Below are 22,607 nucleotides of genomic sequence, written 5' to 3'. Positions count from 1 at the left end.
GTTTTGTGCTTTGGCCTTACTGTTTGGTATGTTGAGGGATGTCCAAAAGAAAGGAACAATTTAGATAAGAGTACTCATCAGAAAGAAACAATTAATTCATCTCATCTATCCATTCACCAATATGACTGAGCCAGCATCTCCTGGTCACCAGTTTGTTTCAAATAATCATTTCCAACTAAGACCATGCTAGACAATTTATAATACTTACCACTGTACTGTAAGAAACATCAGAGATGATGTCCTCTGATAGTTAGGGTTGCATGGCTTGAGGCAACTCACAGCAAAATCAGTTGCTAATAGGTTTAAACAGAAATCAGATACATATGGGAGCATTTGAGTGCAGCCTGTGCTGCCATTTAAAAGAATATTGGCAATTTGGACTAAATCAAAGGCATGCCAATGTCCAACAACTCTGTTCCAGTCTCCTTGTTTAGAAATATTTTAAAGAAGTCTATAAAATCAATTTCACACCACTTTAGTGTATAGCATCTGACTTCCATTAGGCCTGTAATGGGTTTACTCTCTGTGAACCCAGAAATTATTCAGAAACTAATTCAAAATCTGGTCACAAATGAATTCTGAAGACAGAAAAAAATAATAATAAAGCTTTGAAAAAACTAAATGGATTTTCGGATTGTTCAAATTCCATTGGGAGTTATGTTGTCCACATATAATAGCAAGTAAACATTGTGTTCCCTATACACAAGACAATGTTGTATTGATGTTAGTGTAGCAATGTGTCTAGCATTAGTGTCACTCAGAGGACTTGTCTTCTCCAACTGCCTAGCATAACACCAGGATTCTTGAATAAGCAAAAATAATAATAATAATAATAATAATAATAATAATAATAATAATAAAAGGGGGGGGGTAAAAAGCCCACCATTTTCCAGTGCAAGAAAGCTGAAACACCGGTAACCTATCTGAATAAAAAAATATGTATAAAACACACTATTATCCAAGCACAAATGAATGGGCAACTGATAGATAAACTAGAAACCATGCTATGATGCACTTATTCTGTTTATACAAGATGCATTGAAAAAGTGGAAGAGAAAATGATTAACATGTTTCAGAAAAACAAAGTAGTTGCTGGAGAATGAGTCATACCTACGTCGTCATAAGTCCCAGATCTTCCGATTCAAGGTCAAGCAATCAATTAATAGCGCTTGAAACTCTTAGGAGTAAAGGAAATGGTCAATGCTCAGTGATGTAATTTATGGCTATTTACAGTTCAGAGCAGAAGGGTCGCATAAATGTACTTTGTGCCTCGGCTAACTGTTTGAGAAAGATGTTAGGGACACATCCAAAAAAAATACCCGAAAAAAAAACAGCCATGGTGTAAATCAATGGAAACGTTGCCATGATGTGGATGAGGACAACTTCACAAAATCCAGCTTGTGAAACATAAAAATCTTCAGTTAACACCTTTACTTGTAATGGCCTGTGGGCATTTTCCAAATAGGTTTTTTGCAGGCAATGGTCTAGACCAGGGGTGGGCAATCTTATCCGGAAAGGGCCGGTGTGGGTGCTGGTTTTCATTCCAACCAAGCAGAATCTATTGAAAGCCAAGACCAACTGATTAAACAGGTTGAATCAGGTGTGCCTCCTGCTTGGTTGGAATGAAAAATTGCACCCACACCGGCCCTTTCCGGATATGATCGCCAACCCTGGTCTAGCCTCTACTTCTAGTGCAGCAAATTAAGTCAAGTCTTTGCGATGTTTGATATAGCCATACATAGGGAAGAGAAAAACATGCTGAACATGCTTCTCCAACAGATTTTGCCATTAACGCAATACAAGATAAATCTTCTGCTCTGCCCTTAATCAGAGCCATTTGTCTTCACCAGGGAGATCTTCATTTCCTGCCTCAGTTCAGCATCGCTTTTCTTTTCTCCTCCAGTCTAAAACAATCAGTGAATATGTGATACTACTTAACAGGGAGCATCAAACTTTAAATCCCACTTTTAAAGGGACAAATCTGAGAAATGCTACTTTGAACACTGAAAATATTCTTACAAAACAAAATTCAGTCTTATTTTGTCACAGCATCTTGAAGGCTGTGGATTTGCTCCACAGATCTGAGCCTGTGCATGCTCATCTGTCTCAGTCATTTCCTTCCTTGGTTTCTATTACGCTTTGGAGCCTGCAGGCACGAATGGGCGGCAGCTGCTCATAAGTGCTGAAGCCCAGCTCACTGTGCTGCTGGGGTAGGCGGAAAAGCAGCAGGTGGTTCTTCAACACCTAGACAAGACCAGAACATGTATCAAAGAGACAAAGAGACATACACGCACATAGATCTGGCAAGATAAATCACAGCAGGGATGTACCTCATCTGTTAGGTAGTATGTTTTTCTCAGCAGACTCCGGCGAGTAGTCTCCACCTCCTACATCAAAAAAGCATGAGAAGACCAATGACCCTTACTGACATGCATGAAACACTAAAATGGCAAAACCTGCAAAGATGCAATCCATCAAAATCATCTACCAGTAAACATAAAAAGAAACTACTCTAGTCATAATAATATACTGAAGCTAAGTCTATGACGATTGGGATTCCTAGGTCATGTTGCCTTTCTGGGTCTTACAACACAGCTGTCAAGTTTTTAGGAACTGGCTAAAATGTGTTAGTAAATCTTCCAAGTGCGTTATTCACATCTGGATTTGCTTCGTCACAGAACATTCTTCACTGTTGACAACTCAGGGACCCACTCTTCAATCGTTTTCATAAGGAGTGTTTTCAGCACCCCTAAGTACTAAAACTTGCTTCAGACATCAAGTGTAGGTCTCCAATTATCTCACAGTGATAGCATTTTGGCACCGATCCAACCACTGTCAGGGAATATTTTATGGGTATTTGAGGCAAACAAATTAGTAACAAGAAGGACTAGACTTATTGGCAAAGGAGGGAGCCTGCTTGACAGCATTGGCATTAAGTTCAACTGTAACAACCTGTTTTAAATAAATTCATTGTTAGCATCAGATTATGTAGATCACCAAGTCTCAATGAATGAGCTGTTATTATAGAAATAGAACAGAGCGAATCCAAATTCATATTAACTTAAATTAACTGCCAGTTAATCAATAAATGAATCAACTGTAAATTAATCAACTGTCAGAAAATGAATCAACTTTCTGAAGGAAGCTTCTCTCTACGGATGTCACAACACCAAAAATCTAGTAGTCGGTACCGATACTACCAAAAGTACACGATACTCGATACCAAAGTCGATACCACGGTGTGTATAAAAATAAAACTTAAAAAATAAAATAAAAAAACTCTCCTGGAGGACATCCTCCTCTGGCTGATACTGGCAAAGAGAGCGAAAGGGGGAGAGAGAGGGAGAGAGAGGGAGATTTAATCAGCAGTAACCCTTAAAGTTTATGGGGGATGAACTTTGAAAATTTGTAAACTCTTTAAAATGTTCTATTTTTAGAATTTCTATCCATCCATCCATTTTCTATACCGCTTATCCTACAATGTCATAACCTGGAGCCGATCCCAGGGAGCATCGGGCACAAGGTGAGGTACACCCTGGACAGGGTGCCAATCCATCACAGGGCACCATTACATACACATTCACACACTACGTACACTTTGGACATGCAGCCTACCATGCATGTCTTTGGACTGGGGGAGGAAACCCGGGTACCCGGAGGAAACCCCCGCAGCACAGGGTTGAATCAAACCCCCAACCCTGGAGGTGTGAGGCAAACGTGCTAACCAGTAAGCTACCGTGTGCCCTATTTTTAGAATATATCTGTATAAATATGACCTAAAACGTCATCAGATTTTCACACAAGTCCCTAAAGTAGACAAAGAGAACCCAATTAAACAAATGAGACAATAAATGCTATTCTTGGCCATTTATTTACTGAGAAAACTAATCCAATATTTCATATCTGTAAGTGGCAAAAGTATGTGAACCTCTAGGATTAGCAGTTAATTTGAAGGTGAAATTAGACTCAGGTGTTTTCAATTAATGGGGTGATAATCAGGTGTGAGTGAGCTCCCTGTTGTATTTAAAGAACAGGGATCTATCAAAGCCTGATCTTCACAACACATGTTTGTGGAAATGTATCATGGCATGAAAACAATGAGATTTCTGAGGACTTCAGAAAGAGTTGTTGATGCTCATCAGTCTTGAAAAGGTTACAAAACCATATTGGACTCCACCAATCCACAGTCAGACAGATTGTGTACAAATGGAAGAAATTCAAGACCATTGTTACCCTCCCTAGGAGTGATCGACCAACAAAGATCACATGTAATAGTCTGCGAGTACACAAAGGAACCCTGGGTAACTTCTAAGCAACTTCTAAGGCTTCTCTCACATTGGCTAATGTTAATGAGTCCACCATCAGGCCAACACTGAACAACAATGGTGTGTACGGCAGGGTTGCAAGAAGAAAGCCACTGCTGTCCAAAAAAAATATTGCTGCCCAAGATCATGTGGATGAAATATACATTTTTGGTTTAAATAAGAAGTTATATGTTTGGAGAAAGGAAAACACTGCATTCCAGCATAAGAACCTTTTTCCATCTGTAAAACATGGTGGTGGAATTATTACAGTTTAGACCCGTTTTGCTGCATCTGGTCCAGGACAGCTTGCCATCATTGATAGAACAATGAATTCTGACATATACCAGCAAATTCTACCAGAAAATGTCAGGACGTCTGTCCGTGAACTGAATCTCAAGAGAAAGTGGGTCATGCAGCATGACAATGACAATGAGCACACAAGTTATTCTATCAAATAATGGTTAAAGAAAAAATAAAGTTAATGTTTGGGAATGGCCAAGTCAAAGTCCTTACCTTAATCCAATAAAGATGTTGTGGAAGGACCTGAAGCAAGCAGTTTGTGTGAGGAAACCCACCAACATCCTAGAGATGAAGCTGTTCTGTACTGAGGAACGGGCTAAAATTCCTCCAAGCAGATGTGCAGGACTGATCAACAGTTTAGTTGAAACGTTTAGTTGCAGTGATTGCTGCACAAGGGGGTCACACCAGATACTGACAGCAAAGGTTCACATACTTTTGCCACTCATATGTGATATTGAATCATTTTCCTCAATAAATAAATGACCAAATATAATATTTTTGTCTCATTTATTTAACCGGGTTCTCTTTATCTACTTTTTTTTTAAGATCATATTTCTGCAGAAATGTAGAAAATTCTAAAGGGTTCACAACCTTTCAAGCACCACTGAAAAGCAGACGTTTTTCTAGATTATGGATTTAGCAGAAAACCTAAGACGAATGTGTACACATAGGGAGAAAAAAAAAATGTTTAAAAGTTCATTTGGAATCCAAGCAAGCTACTCTTAATACTCTTACACTGTACCTGTGGCACAGCATCTTGGGAGAATATAAAGGCATTGAGGTGGGCAACAGCTACAGCGTACAGCACAGGGCACCAGTTCCTCCTCAGAGCTCTGGTCACCAGAGCTCGGAAATACAACCGCAGCAAAGGCTGCGAGTCTTCAGCAGGGGAAGTGAATTTCTCCAGAGCAATGGGCAGCTAAAAAGAGAAAACACAAAATCAGCCATAATTAGAATAATTTCATTTAACAGCTCACTTTAGTATGTTGTAAAACATTGTGCTGTTCCAACACATTAGGCCTACAAACTGGGAAGGGATTTTATAAGGTGACTATTAAGATAAAGCATTATGACTGGATAGTCTTTAAACGCATACTAATGAGATGGACCTGTTCATTATTACTGCAACAGCTGAATCATACAGCAGAAGTGCCAACACTTCTAACAAAAAAAATCCAAGCAGGCAGAGGGGGAAAACTAAATTTTAGCATAAAAATGTAGCTCACATCGATGGAAGAGATGGCCTTTTTATTTCAGATGTGCACCAAGCAACAGTGGGAAAACAGTGGGGTAAAAGTTTGGTGTGACTATTACTTGATAATAAACAACTATACCATTTTTTTAAAGACCAAAAAGACTGCAGTCCCACCTTCTTGCTTTCTATTGCCTCACAATACAGAGGCTTGCAAATTCACAAACAAAGCAAAAGTAACTGTAAAGGCATGTCTTTCATGTCCCCATGTTCTTTCCCCTTCAGTGAAATGTCTTCTGGCAGGCAAATTTTATTTGTGTTTTGTTTGACAGCTGCTTTAACTGAAAAGGTGGAAAAGCGTAATTTTAAGGATGTCTCCCGTAATCAGCATGAAAATGTCAATGTTACGGCGAGAACCATAGATGTTAGTTGAGGGAACAAACGCGCTCAACTCCAATATTTACCAATTCTTTGGGTATGAGTCAAATAAAACTTAGTAGGAATGAAAAAGAAAAAAAAAAAAAAAAAAACACTCTCAAGGGTATATTCTATTACTTTTTAATGGAAGTAGACTATAAACAAGACATATAAACAAGCCATCGTACACCATCCTACATCATCATACGCCATTGTACACCATCATACACTGCCATACACCATTGTACGCAATCGAACACCATCGTACGGGATCATAAACCACCGTACACCGTCATACACCATCGTACGCAATCGTACACCATCGTACGCCACCGTACACTATCGCACACCATCATACGCCCTCAGACGCCATAGAAGTTGGCACCTCTGCATAGCAAATAATGTTATGTGCAATATTAAATTTTATGGAGCAGACAAAAATTTAATGATAAAATTAATATTAAGACAGGTTTGTCTATTCGATTTGGATGAAAATTCACATTTTCTATTTGGACTAAAAGGCACTGTTTTTGTCTGCAATTTGGATTTCAGATTTATATATTTATATGAATATAAAGATGGATTTTTTTTATTCAAAAAAACGTTAAAAACGTTGTTTAATAATCATAGAAACAAACAGCACTTTGTTATAATCTGTACCACATGTATCTGTCAGGACTACCTCACTGCATTCCATCTCATTACATGAATGTTTATGGGGGTTTTCACACTGGCAGTGCACTGAGGTACTGAACCCGAGACAACCTCTAGGAGGTGGTTTGATTTCGGTTGCAATGGAACTGAGCTGCGATTCCTGTGAATGTGAACGCAACTCATATTCGGGTTAGCACTTGTTCAAGATGTAAAGTAACCTGCGCGTGTGTTTTACCCGATGATATCATTAGTTTCCACAGCACACGTGTACCGTGAGTGGCGGGGGGAACGTTATGGGCCACAGAAGTGGTCTACTGCTGAGCATAATATCTGCTGCACATAATAGCACCAATATAATTAAAAAAAACAAAATCCATGTGCGTTTGTGATGATGTAAGATGAACGTAAATGCACTGGAGTTCTGAAACCAGACCAAAACTGCAGGGGAGCGCTGGCAACAATTGCACTCGAATTAGGATTGCAGCAAACGTGCCGAGTGTGAAAACCACCTATGAGTGAGCACTGCCTTCTCACCTTCTCCAGCGAGACCCCAAGTGAGCGCAGAATTGAGACATGCTCGCCGAACACAGCCAATCTCATCGACACACTGTATCGCCTCTGTAGTGGCAACAGTATGAAGCAGCCAAAGAGTGAGTCGCCAAAGGACACAGCCTCGTACTGAGCCAGCAGTGTGGAGTAGAGGTCATGGAAGGAGGCTAAGCCTGGAGGTGATAAGCTCAGATCCAGAGCTTCTAAATGTCCAGGTCTCGTCAGCCCTCGCAGCAGAGCCCATGTCAGCTCCTTCACTGGTCTCTCCAGGAAGATATCACTAGAGCACAGGAAGATGCAGACCAGACGTGCCAGTTTGGCCACAGGTGGCACCAGCTGTAGTGCTCGCTCCCTAAAGCTCTCAAGCACAAGAAGCCACTGCAGGCAATGAGTGAGTGACTGCACAGAGCCGGCAGGCAGCGATTCGGCCCGTAGCCCACCGCCCTGAGACACTCCTATTCGCTCGTACAGGCTGACTAGAGGCAGAAAGGCCCAGTCAGAAGGCAGTGAGGGGCCTGAGAGTTCAGGGAGGAGCTGAGAAGAAAGCCAAGGGTTACGACCAAGGTGTCGCTCACGGGAAGTGATCACAGCAGGCTCCAGGTAGGCAAGGTGGGTGAGGTAGCAGGCACGGATTGAAGGAAGCTGGGCAAGGGAGTCGCGGAGGAGTGGACCAGGGCTGGGTGAATGACTGGACATCTCCCGAAGCCGCAGCTCTGCCAGGGTCACTGCTTCTGGACCTCCACTCCCAGCCTCACTGCAGAATACAGACTGAGTTACACTTAACATCTGTAGCTGTTATTAAAAATTTATTTTAGTGCACTTGTTTGAAAGCATTAATCAATTCTTTTTATTTTTTATCTAAGATACAGTGGAGTCCAAAAATCAGAGACCACATTGAAAATCTGTTTGTTGGGGTTCTTTTTTTTATTTTACAATTGGAAATAAACAGAAGGTTTTAGAATTTTGAATTAATTAAAACAAAATGTACAACCCCTGGCAAAAATGATGGAATCACCACACTTAGAGGATGTTCATCAAGCTTTTTTACTTTGTAGCAAATAAAGAAATCACAGATATGACACAAAACAACTATTGGACACTTTTCTCATTCCATCGATAGAAAACAGGGTTGGAGATGAAAACATTTTTCAGGATGATAATGTATCTTGCTACAGAGCGAAGAGTGTCAAAGCTTTACTTCAGGAAAGGAAGATCAACTCGATGACATGGCCAGCAAATAGTCTAGATCTCAAGCCAACTGAAAGCTTATGGTGGAAATAAATGAAAAAATTATCCACGACAAGGCTCCATCCTGCAACGCTCATCTGTCAACTGTTATTCGAGAAAGCTGGAACCAGCATGACGGAGAATATAGTTTTTCATTAGTGAAGTCCATGCTTCAAACAATACAGGCCAGAGGAGGAGCAACAAAGTACTAATTGTGATTTATTTTGTTGATGATTCCATAATTTTTTCCTCAACACCGAGTGATTCCATAATTTTTTTCTTCATCTGGAAAAAAATGCCATTCATTAAAATAATTATTACTTAGTTTTAGGTATGTTTCATAAAGCCAGAATGATCAGCTAGTAAACAAAAATAGTTTTGTGTCATATCTGTGATTTGGTTATTTGCTACAAAGTAAAACAGCCAGGTGAAAATCCTCTAAACGTGGTGATTCCATCATTTTTGCCAGGGTTTGTATAAACAATTTGAAATGAGTGCTGCTTAGAAGGTCTGCTACAATAAGTACAACGTGCTTCCCTCTTGTGAAGATAATGCGTAATTGCAGCATAAACTATGACTACAACTGAAATTAACAATGTCTAACAACAAACAAAGCATAATGGCTTGTACAAACAGCATGTAAAATGCTTCTGATTAAAGAGGACAGCCCATTAACTTTGCTCAAATTTCTATATAGAATGATGCAAGAGATTTAAAAACAGGCAGGCTTTAGCATTAGTATATGAAAAAAAATGACTGAATCAGATATAATAAGTTCTTCTTCACCATTTCTATGAGTGAATTTAGAAGGTGCTGGTACAACACAATGAAGAAAAGCAACAAGTTGCTGCTAGTTGAAGCTGAATGGGAAAATCTTACTAATGTACTTCTCACTAAACTGCTTACTTAATCCTCTCCAATTTCACAGGCACAAACAAAGCAAAGCAATACGACACACGATGAAATGCAAAATAAGTTCTCGGGTATTAAGAGCATTAAATTACTACTGTGAGGTGAATCTGATTAAAGTTGCAACTAAATTCTGCAGATACCTAGCGATAGCTAAACTATATAATTTTGGTTATAATGGTTGTGCTGCTCTGAAGATTGGCTACATAAAGTGAGGCACTGAATCACTAAAATAAATAAAGAAAGAAATTTTTTCAAAACTCACGGAAAGAGGTCCTGATTGAAGATCATGGTAGATACAAGTTCATGTGCCAGATATTCACTTCCAGGCAACAGCCACGAGAGCAGAGCCAAGGCAACTTGGTGAAACAGAGAAGCATGTTTCTTTACCTCTGGGTCAGCAGGAACCTAAAAATTTCAGTCACAAGAGAAAACAAACAAATATGCCATTAGTATGGACACGGTAGAAGGTCACACATGCCCAAAATGTGCTTCTTCTGTACTTTGATTTCCAAACCACTTCACTCAAGTTAGTTAGATTGGTCAGAACAAGTAATTTTCTTAAGATGAACAATTAAAATGTCATTTAGAAAGCATAGAATCTTAAAAACTTAATGTAACTAGACAGGTTTTAAATTGGCCCTAAATGTGAATTTGCATTATGAGTGCTAAATGACTGGCTGGAGTGGATTGGTTTTGACCTTGTGAAGACATTTGGCTGAGGATTAGTAAGACAAATGTGTGCCTGTGTAAGAGCTGCAGTACCAGTCTGTGAGCCAGCCTGAGTACCAGATAGAGAAAGTGGTGCTCGTGGCTTAAAATCCAGGCACTGGCATGAGACACCGAGGGCGTCGCTCCAACACAAGACTGCAGGTAAACCAGCACGGAGTCCAAACGGATGAGAGAGCTGAACTACAAAGACAGGCATAGATCAACATCAGCTCAGGAAATTGAATGCTTTTCAAAGTGATATCACTACTTTGGGTACTTTTAAGACACTGCTTTACTATATACAATTCTCATATTCAAATCCTGGAATACATCTACTGTAATATAGCATTTTCCCTGCTATAAGTTTGCAAGTATACAACATATTCAGCCTCTGAAAGGAAAACCTACACTCTTGGTTAAGCCGCGGTGGATGGTCATGATGATGTCCAGTAAATTGAAGAGAGCAGTACAGAGTGGAAGAGGAAATTCAGGTCCTAACAGGCTGGTAATCTTAACTCTGGAGCTGCCCAAGCCTGGCAGACTGGGAACATCCTCCAGGTCTGAAGTGCTCAAACCAGGCTTACATATCACTGAGCTTGACCTGAAGAACCATTGATGCACAATTGTGATAAGAGCAATATAAATCAGCACAGGATTATTTCAGTTATATTTGTATAGTTATACGTGTAAATATAGGGCTCTCTCATATTCTCTCAAAGACTTGCTTCGAACAAACACATCAAAAGTCTTTGCATTTGAACTTTAAGGTGGAATAAAGACTCACCTGAGGCTGCCCATCATGTTATGAAAGACCTGATTGGATATGAGAGGAAGGAGCACCTCCGTAGTCAGGGCCTCTAGTTCCTGAAGGCACTGCACCGGCTGGAACGAGCTCTGTCAAAGCACACGTCGCATTACATTACACGGTGAGCGAGCACATCACATCCTCTCAAAGTTATTCTGACAAATGCATCACAAAACATTATTAAGTTACAACAGATTACAGACTGCATAATTACATGCTAAACAAGTGCATTATGAATGATCATAATGATGTTGAAAATTAGAAAACCTTGTAAATGGGGGGGCCAAGAACAATATTTCAGTTTTGAGATGGGATCTACTTGCCTTTCTCCTGAATGGCACATGCAGTAATTTTTCTTTCTGTTTTTTTGCCTACCTGCACACTGAACTGAGAGTAATACGCTCCCATGTAGATCAGGTAAGATGGCAGTAGGCTTAGGGTGCTCGACCTTTGACTTGGGTCATCAAGCTTTCTCACACAGCCTTTCAGGATGCCAGTCAGAGTGGGCTGCAACCCAGACACGTGACTCCATGTCACTGGGGGTGGGGGGAGACACTCGTCCCACTGAGAGCTATCACACAAATACCGTTGTCAGAAAAGGTATGTGTGTGTGCATGTGTGTGTGTGTGCATGTGTGTGTGTTACCTCAGCAGTCCACTTTGTAACTCCTGGTGGCAGCCGGCAGTGTGTGTGACCTGAGTGAGCAACACTAGCAGGGCCTTCACTCTCTGAAGCTCCAGGACCAGCAGAGCCTCAGAGGGAGCACAGGGCTTATGTGCAACCTGCAATGCCTTCACCAGCACTGGGTACATATCTCTGGAGACAGAGCGAGACAGGGCAACATTGTAACACTTATTACATGTTTTCATTATGCAATCCTATCGCAAATCTTAACATTGTGTACATGTAAAAATATCTGAAACAGTATTTGGTTGTGCAAGTCTGTACTGTACAATGACAATAATAGCTGACTTGACATGAGGGAGACATAAAGGCGAGAGATGCTGGATAATCAGCTGTCTGTAGCATTTAGATATTTAAAACTGATGAGTGATCAGTATGACACTCGAACCCATATTAATATCTTCGTATTAGCAATGCAATGTTTTGGGGAAGCACCTCCAGCAGTATTTGCAGTTAGAATACAATAATAATAGTAGTAATAATAATAATAATAATAATAATAATAATAATAATGAGCATGCATGTATTTATATATTCACTGTATTTTCCTTATTTAAATGTTAAATAAATGTTCAGAATGTATACAACAATGTAATGCAATAACATTTTCAGTAGAACTGTATTTAAAGTCCTTTCTACAGAAAGACTACAGCAACTGTTTTCCATGAAGATGTCATTAAGACAGTTTGTCCACAGCGTTGTTGAATTCTCCAATCTGATTGGTCAGAATGTGTTGTTTCATTTTCTTTAATAGCATGGGTCTGACTAATTCAAATAATTGGTTCATATTAATGTGCTTGCTTTAATATGTAACTATTTCTATAGGCACAACTAAATCACATTTATATGCAAGTTTTCTGCGAAGAACAACTGATTATAGCGGTTAAAATGTAAGTAATAACAGAAACTAACTTGTCTCACGGACCATCCACAACATTAAATGTAACTCCAACTGGTGAGAAATTATTAAAAGAGGAATAAATCTCTTTGTGAAGTGCTGTGTAGGAAAATAATCAACATCAGGGCAGCATCACAGCACCCATCTGAATTGGATTAGTTTCCGATACACAGTAACAGCACATCCCAATATGATTTGTTCCTTAATTGGGGTCATTATTAACAAAGCTACAGAGCAGTTTCTCTCACTTGTACAGGTTACAGGCCTGCCCGTAGCTTGCAGCCACAGCCCAGAGCCTCAGAGCCTCTGTGCTACAGCATATATTCTCCCCAGACTCCAGCAGAAGCTCTGAAGGTTCCACTGACAAGAACCGAGACAGACGCTCCTTTCCACCTAGATTGCTGAGCTGGAACACAAAAATGAATTAGAACATGCTAATCGGCACCCAGAATGTGTGCTTGTAATAGAATTATTTTAGTTATGATATAGTGTCCAGCAGTGCAAGCATGCTGAGTCAGTCACCACTCACTATTCTGGCACAGGCGTGCCTGCCGGCGCTTGCTAACACACGAAGGAGCTTCACTGCTGTGGAAACAGGCAACCCATATAAAGAAAGCGGGGTTGGTGAGGTCAATGGGGTCCATGAGCAAGGCAGGAAATCTGACATCACGGTCTCAATTAGCCGGGGGCAATCAAGGATCTAAAAGTTGCAAACAACATAAGCATGGGCTCATATAGAGGACTGCAATGACTTAATTTAGAGGTCACAGACCAAAACTGAGGAATGATGACAGACAGAGAAGTAGGATTGAGATTGGAAAATTGGAATTACTGCAACTATTGCAGAACGCCGTAGTGTACAACAGAATCTTTTTTTGTGACTTCCTTTTTATTAAGTTTTTTTGTTTTTTAAGTAACAACACGAATTGAGGCATATACATATAATTAGATGTGTTAAATAGATGGCTACTTCACATTTCTAAATAAAGAATTTTCAGGACTTGTTTAAGGTTCACCTGTGTGGCTGCAGAGGTTGAGTGACGAGCAATTCGGATCAGAACCCCCAGAATATCAAGAACTGTCTGGGGTGAAGGTCGCACCACCTCAAGAATGTACCGCAGCCGCTGCAGAAGCTGCATCTTCAACAAACCCTGAGATCAGGAAATACATATAATAATATAGACAACACTGATACGATAATATGCTTGATAAACTGATCTATATTAACATAGTAAGTTGTAAGATTGTATCCAGTGGAACAACCACTGTAGTGTCTCGTGGGAAATGTGACTGAATTTATTTATAGTGTTTTCACACTCAAAATATGGGCCATTATCGGCATATCTTTAAGGGTAATTATGGACTATGATACATGCATTCACATTTGCCAAGAAAGTCTTGCTATACAGGATGTGACGTATAACAAATCCCACGTATGATGGAAATTCGCACGTCAAACGTGTGATTCATTCATAAATGCCTGCATGGTCACAAAAAATTTTATTCCATGCACGAATAGTCAGGAACTTCATTTCTGAATAGGTCTGATTTTTGGACATTTGTCCTGTTCTTTGTCTTGGTTATTTTAAGCTTTTCCTTCTATTGTTGCTTCACTGTGCTGCTGGTCTAAATCCCTCAGCTTAAAAGGTGGTGCATCAAGATGTCGTCCCCTTTCCTCTCTCAGCCTTCTACCAGAGTCTTCTCACCTTCATAACATCCTGTTGAGCGACATCATAATCTAATTTTCTCTCTTCCTTCTCTTTCTCTGTTTCCTTTGTAGACTCATTCAGACCTTCATCATCTTCATCCTCCTCCTTGTAAATCTGGGGCACCAAGGGGAAAGCTGCCATCCCTAGCAGCCAGGGAAACATGTTGTCCAGATTCTCCTACACAACACAAACACAGTCCAAGATTTTACTACACAACATGCTCTCTTTGTTTAAAAAAAAAAAATTTAAAAGGTAAGAACGAAGCACAAACAGCAAAATATCCTTTTGGATTGAACCTGTAATACCAAAAAGTTGTTCCCTCGTTTCTAATTGAAACCGTTTTTGGTATTTGCCCCTCACCTCATCTTCAGTGGAAACTAGCAACGCTCGGAGGGCACGCACAGCCGCAGACATTACACCCTCCACGCTGTCATCCAGAGAAAACCGTAACAGAAAGAGGAGCCCAGCATCAAGCAAGGAGGCCAGCACATTGCCTTTTAGGCATGATGAGTACTCGCCAACACGGGCCTGGGAAAACACAGACACACTGAACATCAAAAAAATAATTATAGTCCAAAAACTTTCAAATGTAACCACCTGCAGACTGGTAACAAAAATTAGTCGAGGAATTTGCTTTAAATTGGCCCCCAACATATGTCCAAAATAACAAATGATAATAAGTCTTTATTGGTCACATATACATATGCACAGTAAAATTCTTTTCTTTGCAAACCCAAGCATGTCAGGAACCTGGGGGTCAGAGCACAGGGTCAGCCATGATACAGAGCCCCTGGAGCAGAGAGGGTTAAGGGCCTTGCTCAAGGGCCCAACAGTGTCCGCTTGGCAACGCTGGGGCTTGAACCCCCAACCTTCTGAGCAGTAACCCAAAGACTTAACCGCCAAGCCACCACTGACCCAGCCACCACTGCCCAAAATGAAAGTGCATCAACTAGTAGTTCCTGTTTTAGTAGTTAATGGTGTGGTCTTCTGCTGTTTGCACATGTTTGCATGCGCACTTTATGTAGAAATGTGTAGGTCCTATTTAGTTCTGTGTAGTCTCTTGTAGGCCTATGTTGTTTTATGTAGCACCATGGTCCTGGAGGATCGTAGTTTGTTTCAGTGTACTGTACTATCTGTATACGGTTTAAATGACAACAAAGCCACTTGACTTGACTAGTATTACAACACAGGGCCACAATAGGTTCAGCATATAATACCATAAATTGGAAAATCATACAGTGCAAAGAACATACAACAAAAAGTTTTGTGTGTATTTTTAAAAAGTTCATTTTTGTTCCTTTCACCCCTCATAATTATAAAGAACACTTAGCATTCCATAGCCTTGTTTAGGTAATTAGTCTATGCCACTAACTATGTGCTTCCTCAACACTGCTTTCACCATCATCACAATCACCAGAAGCTGATTTGTAATTCAAGTACATTTTCTTTTCTTTTCATGTGCTTTCTCCACACCACCTTTAAACTTTTTCTCCAACAGTTTCTTGTCTCCATGTGTCCAAAAACCCAGAACTCATGGACTGAACTGGTAGGATCTTATGGGATGGACATGGAACAGCGCACTAGAAACCCTCCAGTTTGCCACTCAATGCAACCTTTAAAAGACTCAACTGACTTACGAAGCATCTTGACTTTCTTCAGGGTCTGAACAGCACATTTTGGACTGCAGTATGAAGTCAATATGACATATGATAGAATCTCAGGCACTCCAGTGCTTTTTTCTGTGCAGTGAAAAGAAAATTTTGTTCCACGCTACATTTTGTTCTGATTTGTAGCCGTACCCTGAAACAGCTGGAGGCAAGTTAAAAAGTCAACTGAACTGATTTTATTGATTTACCTTTGACAGGATGTGGGCCAAAGTGTTCAGAGCCAGGCTCCTCTGCTGGGTCAGCTGACTGCGAGAGAGGAGAAAAAGCTCCTGCAGCGAGTAGCCTGCCAACTAGACCCCAGAAAGAGGGAAAAACAAGAGGAGGCTTGTTATCCAATTAGACAATAGTCAATATGCATAAACATGTGAACATGAAGACTAATCTAACATGAAATGAACTTAACAGAACTGAATGGACAAATACAAGAGTCTGGTAACTGACCTCTGGTTCCTCCCCATGATGATGTAGGCCGAGATGAGTAGGTAAGTCTTCTGTGGGGGGCAGAAGGATGCCAGAAAAGTCGAATCGTGCCTGCATGGCCTGGCAATTCAATACATGCAAAAATCAGCCTTTGCACCAGCTAAATATAACATACAACTTTTTTTGTTTTTGTTCTTGCAACATCCACAATATTAAACAGAATGCCCTAAAGACTCTTGTTTTATCTTTTCTCAAATGATTAATTTTACCTGTTTGGTGCCCTGCTTCCTAGGGGCAGGCAAATCCCTCATCCATTCCAGTTTCTCTGGTTCCAGTTTGTCCATGTGTAGCCACTCTTTCTCAGGCTTGATTGGTAGCTGTTCCACTGATTAAACATTTCATTTCATTCAAATCAGAATGGTGTTCTATCATTTGTGCTTGAAACATTTTATGCTGATTAATATAAACTTTAACATTAAATCTATGCAACAAAACATACAAACTAAAATAGGACCATGTTCAAATATCCATCCATCCCTTTTCCATGTTGCTTATCTTACACAGGGTCGCAGGGGAGCCTGGAACCTATCCCAGGAAAATCAGCCTACAACGTATGTCTCTGGACTGTGGGAGGAAACCGGATTTAAACCCCAAACCCTGGAGCTTGCTAACCACTAAGCCACCATGCTAAAGTATACTGTGAATAAATACATTTAGTTTTTGCAGTCTCTTCATCACCATAGTAATGTGTGAAAAATGAAACTGATTTGAATTTCACTGAAAATGAAAGAGACTTCAACATCTTGCTTTGATCAAGGGTCCATCCATCTATCTTCTATACCGCTTATCCTTCCTTCAGGGTCACGGGGAAACCTGGAGCCTATCCCAGGGAGCATTGGGCACAAGGCGGGGTACACCCTGGACAGGGTGCCAATCCATGGCAGGGCACACTCACATACACATTCACACTACGGACACTTTGGACATGCCAATCAGTCTACTATGCATGTCTTTGGACTGGGGGAGGAAACCAGAGGAAACCCCCAGAACATGCAAACTCCGCACACACAGGGCCCCGGTGGGAATCGGACCCCCGACCCTGGAGGTGTGAGGCAAACGTGCTAACCACTAAGCCACCATGCACCCTTGATCAAGGGTTCCAACCGTAAAACACTGTAAAACATAGGTGATATAAATAATATATCATATATAATGAATAATAAATAATAGAAAGCAGGAAAAAACAAAGCAGATTAAACATATGTCCAATTCATACATATTGAGGCTGTTACTCGTGTTTTGCGACCCCTTCATTATCTCCATCCCCTGAAGACAAATTAGGGCTTGCTCTGGCTTGCTTTGCACTAATCAGGCTAATAGAAATCAATGATTCTGCTCTGGCAGGCAAATCTTGCAGCTCAGCCGAACGCTCTCTGCCAAATGCACATTAGTGCACACGTACAGTTATCTTCCTGCTAGGACAAAGGAAATAAGAGTTGGCAATCAGCCTGATCGAATCGAACCCCCCTGAAATCCATTGGAACTGAGAGAGGAACATGAAAGTAATGCAGTACAGTGTCATAAACATGCTCCAACTGCTATGTGAAGCTACAGGAATAAGACTCAATACACCTACTGTCTACTACTTCACAAAACCTGAGGCAAGATGGAAATATCGATAAAAAGGATTTTACACTTACAAATAAAATAGAAAAACAGAAATTCCCTGTGGTAATACTTGGTAATATACTGTTTTTTATGGTTAGGTCTTTAGCACTTGCAAGCCACTGAACCATTCTTGGTTCATTCATGTTGATGGAAACACCTTATAAACATTTCTGAATCATTCCCACCCAGAAGCATGTGCTACTCAAAGTATTAATCCAGATGCAGCTTCATTCAAAGCGTTATGCTGCAATACATTGAATCACAGTGAGGCAGATCTACAGCTTTTCTGAAATTCATCTGAGGCTATTGATTTTTCCCCTCATCATCACTTACCCAGTTGTCCTCATATGACTCCTAAGAACTTGAAAGCCTCTCAGTCCATTTCACTCGCAGTGCTATAAGTCAAGCTTGGATGGCAGGCCCTCTCCTCTCTTTATGAATCTTTTTATGGCTTCCTGTTGCACTTCTGGGTGTCTATGGCACATTCAGCACTATGTCTGAAATGAGTTCCAGGTTTTCTTGTCTCCCCTGAACTCAGCTTGTGCTTTTTTTTTACACACACCCCCCTCAAAACAAAACTCTTTCTCACGGTCGACCAATTGTATCCAAAGCAAATTTATGATGAGCAGTAAAATCCCATGTAACATTTAAACCAGTGGTGCCAAGAATTATGGCCTACAATAAAGGTTCTCGTCAAGTCCACCAATCTAAAATTGTAATAAACTGTAACTGAATTGAAAGATTCGAAGACCTAGACTTTCTTATTCCACTAGGGAGCAAAATAGAGCGAAAAGGGGACACTCTGAAATTCATGTAACTATTTTAAAGATTCTACTTTCCACTCAAGTTTCACTCGTGTCGCAATATAATTTGTGATGAAAATTATTGCATTAAATTATAATACAATGCAAAACAGAAGTACTGTATTTTCACCTGTGCTCTCAGACTTTTGGACCCCATTGTATGTTCAATAAGTTTGTGCATTCAGAATGTACTTTTCAGATAAATGCTAATAAATTAACACATTTAAGGAGTTGCGGATGTATTATTAGTCTGCTAAATGAATTTATTTTGGCCCATGCAAATCGACACTGGACTTAGTGTACCGTTATCTAAAAGGAGTTTGACACCCCTGGTGTAAACCTTGACAATTTAGCTTAGGTCAGGTATGTCCAGTCCTATCTGCAAAGGGCTGGTGTGGCTTCAGGTTTTCATTCCATCCAATCAAGATCCGCCTCTGATTCCACCTGTTTAATCAGATTATCCTGGCCTTAAATAAACTATCAAGCTCCTGCTTGGGGGTAACAAAAACCTGCAGCCACTATGGCCCTTTGCAGGCAAGTTTGGACACTCTAGGTTTAGGTTGTTTTTCTAAGTAAACAAAAAAAATGTTAGTAGTAACCTAGAAAAAAAAAACATTGTTCTCATAAATATTACAAGCCTAGTAACAATTCGGCATTTAGGAATGAAAACAGTGCTCACCAGTAATTGGATGATGGTTAGTAGGTTCAGTTTCATCCTCTTCATCAGTATCCATTGTAAACTCCTGAGAGTCTGGTACAGAGTCTGAGTAGTGAGGTGCTAGAGCTTTGCTCTCAGTTAAAGACTGGTCAGGATAAACTGATTTCTCAATAGAAGAGGACATGGAACATGAGGCATTCTGAGCTTTCCGTGACCTTACAAAATCCACCAGTCTGGGATCTGGAAAAAAAAATTAAAAATTTTAACATGCACTCAATGAGACTCATTTACAGTGCAATTAGGAAAAATATCTCTCAGAGAAGATTAAGTTAATAAATGTAAAAATAAAGGAAAGTAAATTTCACCTAGCTGGGCCAACAACAATTTCTGCTCCTCCAAAATCTCACTCTGAGACATTCCTTGCAGCTTGGCTTCGTTCTCCTGATGGATCTTTAGTGTCTCCTCAGCTTTGTCTGGACCAAGGCCCTGACCTGACACCAGTAAGGGACCATCAGCGGTGCCTGAGTGAGACACACACACACTTTCAATTACAATTTAGATATTTATTAATAGGGCCTGGTCTTGGTATTTTATATTCTCTTGTATGTTTTGGGACCGTGACATGCCAAACACATGAACTAGTACCAAACAATACTGACTGATAATCACATCCTGTGGCCTCAGGCCTTCTGTTAAATAGTATATTTTCAAATAACAAATGTATGTCCTTCTTGAAGAGGTAGGTCTTTAGTTGTCAATTGAAGGCAGAAAGTGATTCAAGTGTTCGTACATCTAGGGCAAATTCAGAACAGAGAAGAGCCTTCCTTGAAGCATGCATTCCTTGTACCCTGAGAGACGGTAGGTCTCACCGAGCCATACTAGAGAATCGTGGTGCGGAGAGGGATGTGATAAGTGCCTTAAAGTAGGTGAACGCTTTTCCATTTGTGGCTTTGTAGGCAAGCATCAGTGTTTTAAATTTGATGTGAGCAGCTACAGGAAGCCAGTGGAAGGGGTGTAGCAATGGGGTGGTGTGGAAGACATTAGGGAGGTTGAAAACAAGTAAAGCTGTATTCTGGACTGTGGTTGGATAGCAAGGAGAAGTACATCTCCCCGGAGCGAGTTTCAGGTGTCCAGTATCAAAATGACAAGGGACGGAACAAGCACCTGAATGGCCTCTGTGGATAGACATGGACGAATCCTCCTGATATTGTAAAGGAGAAATTGGCAGGAGCCAATGTCAGTTTAGCAATGTAAGGTAAGAAGGACACTTAATTGTCAATGGTTACCCCAAGGTTGCAGGGAATGACAGATTTTTCCAGGGATATAATGCAAGAAAATGACATGACGACATCAGTTTCAACTGATGAGCTGCTAGCCACGATGAGATGTCTGCCAGACATGCTGAGATCCATGTAGAGACATGAGTCTCTGAGGGAGAAAAGAAGAGGATAAGTTTAGTGTCATCAGAACACAGTGGTATGAAAACCCATGTGAAGATATGACCTCACCAACAGCATGGGTATCGAGGGAGAACAGAAGATGAGCAAGTACTCTGCCTTGTGGGACACCAGTGGAGAGTCTGCATGGAGCAGATGTGGATCCCCTCCATGTCACCGGATATGACCATCCATTCAGGCAGAAAGCAAACCATTGCCATGCTGTTTCATGTATTCCAAGACTCATGAGGAAGGACAAAATAGTCTTGTGGTTGACTGTGTCAAACGCTGCTGAAAGGTTGAGGAGGACGAGGACTGATCTAGCGGCATAAAGCTTCTCAATAATGGTCAAGAGAGCATTTACTGTGGAGTGTGCCACTTTGATGCCAGACTGGTTAGAATCTTGTATGACTGGATTATGTTAACCTTGTAGGACCTGGAGAAAGCACACACCTCTTCCAGTCTTCCTAGAGCAGCACACCTCTAAGTAATACTCATAGAGTGGCATGCCGTGGTAGGTGCATTTGGAGCACACCTACAGGTCATTAGGGAAATACTTATATATGGACACTTGTTTCTATCTTGCAGTCCTTAAAGAAAATGTAGTATTTTGGGAATTGGGCAACGTACTAGAACCAGCCTATGGAGTGCACACCATTAATGGGGAAGCTTCCACCTAGGAGCATGAAAAAACAATGTTCTAGGGGATCTTGCATTCAGGACTGTTTCCTGGACTGCCGAGTAGCATTCATCAGTTGGTCATTTGAACAGAGGGGCCAAACCCACAGGCACAGCCAACCTGGCAGAAGGTGCTAAAATTGCTCTGTCCATTTTGGACAGAAGACTTGCTCAGAAAGGAAGCTGCCATGCTGTTCCATCCATCAGCGAAAGCAGTAGTGATACCAAAGTCTGGCCAGTCATCTCAGGGTCCCCAAGCAGGACTCAGTGTCCTAGTTGCTAAATTTTGAGCAATGTGGTAAGAAAAAGTGGACGGCATAGAAAAGTGTATAGCAAATGGTGAGGCTAGTGGTGGGCCTATACATCATGTCCCAGAGCACTGTTGTACAGCCACAGCATATGGGTTGTCCTCAGTGAGGCTAACCATGGATAGACCAAACTATCAAGACTGGCTGAGATTATGTGCTCAACCTTGTGTCACGCTGATGGCTGGTACAGCTTAAAATCACAACCTAGTCTGAGTGAACCAAAACACGACAATGCCTTACTTGAGTCCTTTGTTCACTCGTCATGTTTTTCTGGGTCACAATGTTTTTCGCCCTTGCTTTGTTTTTATCTTATCTAACTTTGGGAATTATCTATATTGTCTCTTATAAAAGTCAGCTGTGTCCAACTTATATTTAGACTATAGAGTGCCCAGGCTGTCTTTGTGCACACAATAGACCATTTATTTGATTGTACGCTGGCTCTTGGTCTTCAGATTATTTAGACATCTAACTTCTGGTGAAATTTAAGAAATATAAGTCACTCTGGATAAGGGTGTCTGCCAAATGCCATAAAATGTAAAAAATGTAACTTTACAATAGAGGGAATGAAGGAAAGCTGGAGGTTTATGTACCTTCCTTCTGAAGCCAACGG

The 22,607-nt window shown here is 40.7% G+C and overlaps 1 protein-coding gene across 2 annotated transcripts in view; it reads right to left on the bottom strand.

Annotated features, from left to right (window-relative positions):
• Positions 1–1,005: 1,005 nt before the first annotated feature.
• The window catches only part of rpap1 (RNA polymerase II associated protein 1), a 26,210-nt gene continuing 4,608 nt past the window's right edge, over positions 1,006–22,607 (bottom strand). For both annotated transcript variants that reach the window (XM_017477098.3, XM_017477099.3), the window contains exons 7-26: positions 19,941–20,096; positions 19,597–19,815; positions 16,716–16,831; positions 16,468–16,566; positions 16,215–16,316; positions 14,720–14,887; positions 14,357–14,536; positions 13,667–13,801; positions 13,180–13,350; positions 12,899–13,056; positions 11,714–11,884; positions 11,444–11,639; positions 11,048–11,157; positions 10,672–10,864; positions 10,318–10,464; positions 9,818–9,960; positions 7,402–8,170; positions 5,347–5,523; positions 2,331–2,387; positions 1,006–2,244 (exon numbers count right to left, since the gene is read on the bottom strand). In XM_017477098.3, the coding sequence (XP_017332587.1) occupies positions 2,107–2,244; positions 2,331–2,387; positions 5,347–5,523; positions 7,402–8,170; positions 9,818–9,960; positions 10,318–10,464; positions 10,672–10,864; positions 11,048–11,157; positions 11,444–11,639; positions 11,714–11,884; positions 12,899–13,056; positions 13,180–13,350; positions 13,667–13,801; positions 14,357–14,536; positions 14,720–14,887; positions 16,215–16,316; positions 16,468–16,566; positions 16,716–16,831; positions 19,597–19,815; positions 19,941–20,096 (3,605 nt within the window). In that variant the 3' untranslated portion in view covers positions 1,006–2,106. The remainder of the gene's footprint in view (positions 2,245–2,330; positions 2,388–5,346; positions 5,524–7,401; positions 8,171–9,817; positions 9,961–10,317; positions 10,465–10,671; positions 10,865–11,047; positions 11,158–11,443; positions 11,640–11,713; positions 11,885–12,898; positions 13,057–13,179; positions 13,351–13,666; positions 13,802–14,356; positions 14,537–14,719; positions 14,888–16,214; positions 16,317–16,467; positions 16,567–16,715; positions 16,832–19,596; positions 19,816–19,940; positions 20,097–22,607) is intronic.

Source organism: Ictalurus punctatus, chromosome 9 (genome assembly GCF_001660625.3).
Source record: "Ictalurus punctatus breed USDA103 chromosome 9, Coco_2.0, whole genome shotgun sequence".
Taxonomy (NCBI): Eukaryota; Metazoa; Chordata; class Actinopteri; order Siluriformes; family Ictaluridae; genus Ictalurus; species Ictalurus punctatus.
This window is presented reverse-complemented; position numbering and strand designations above follow the sequence as displayed.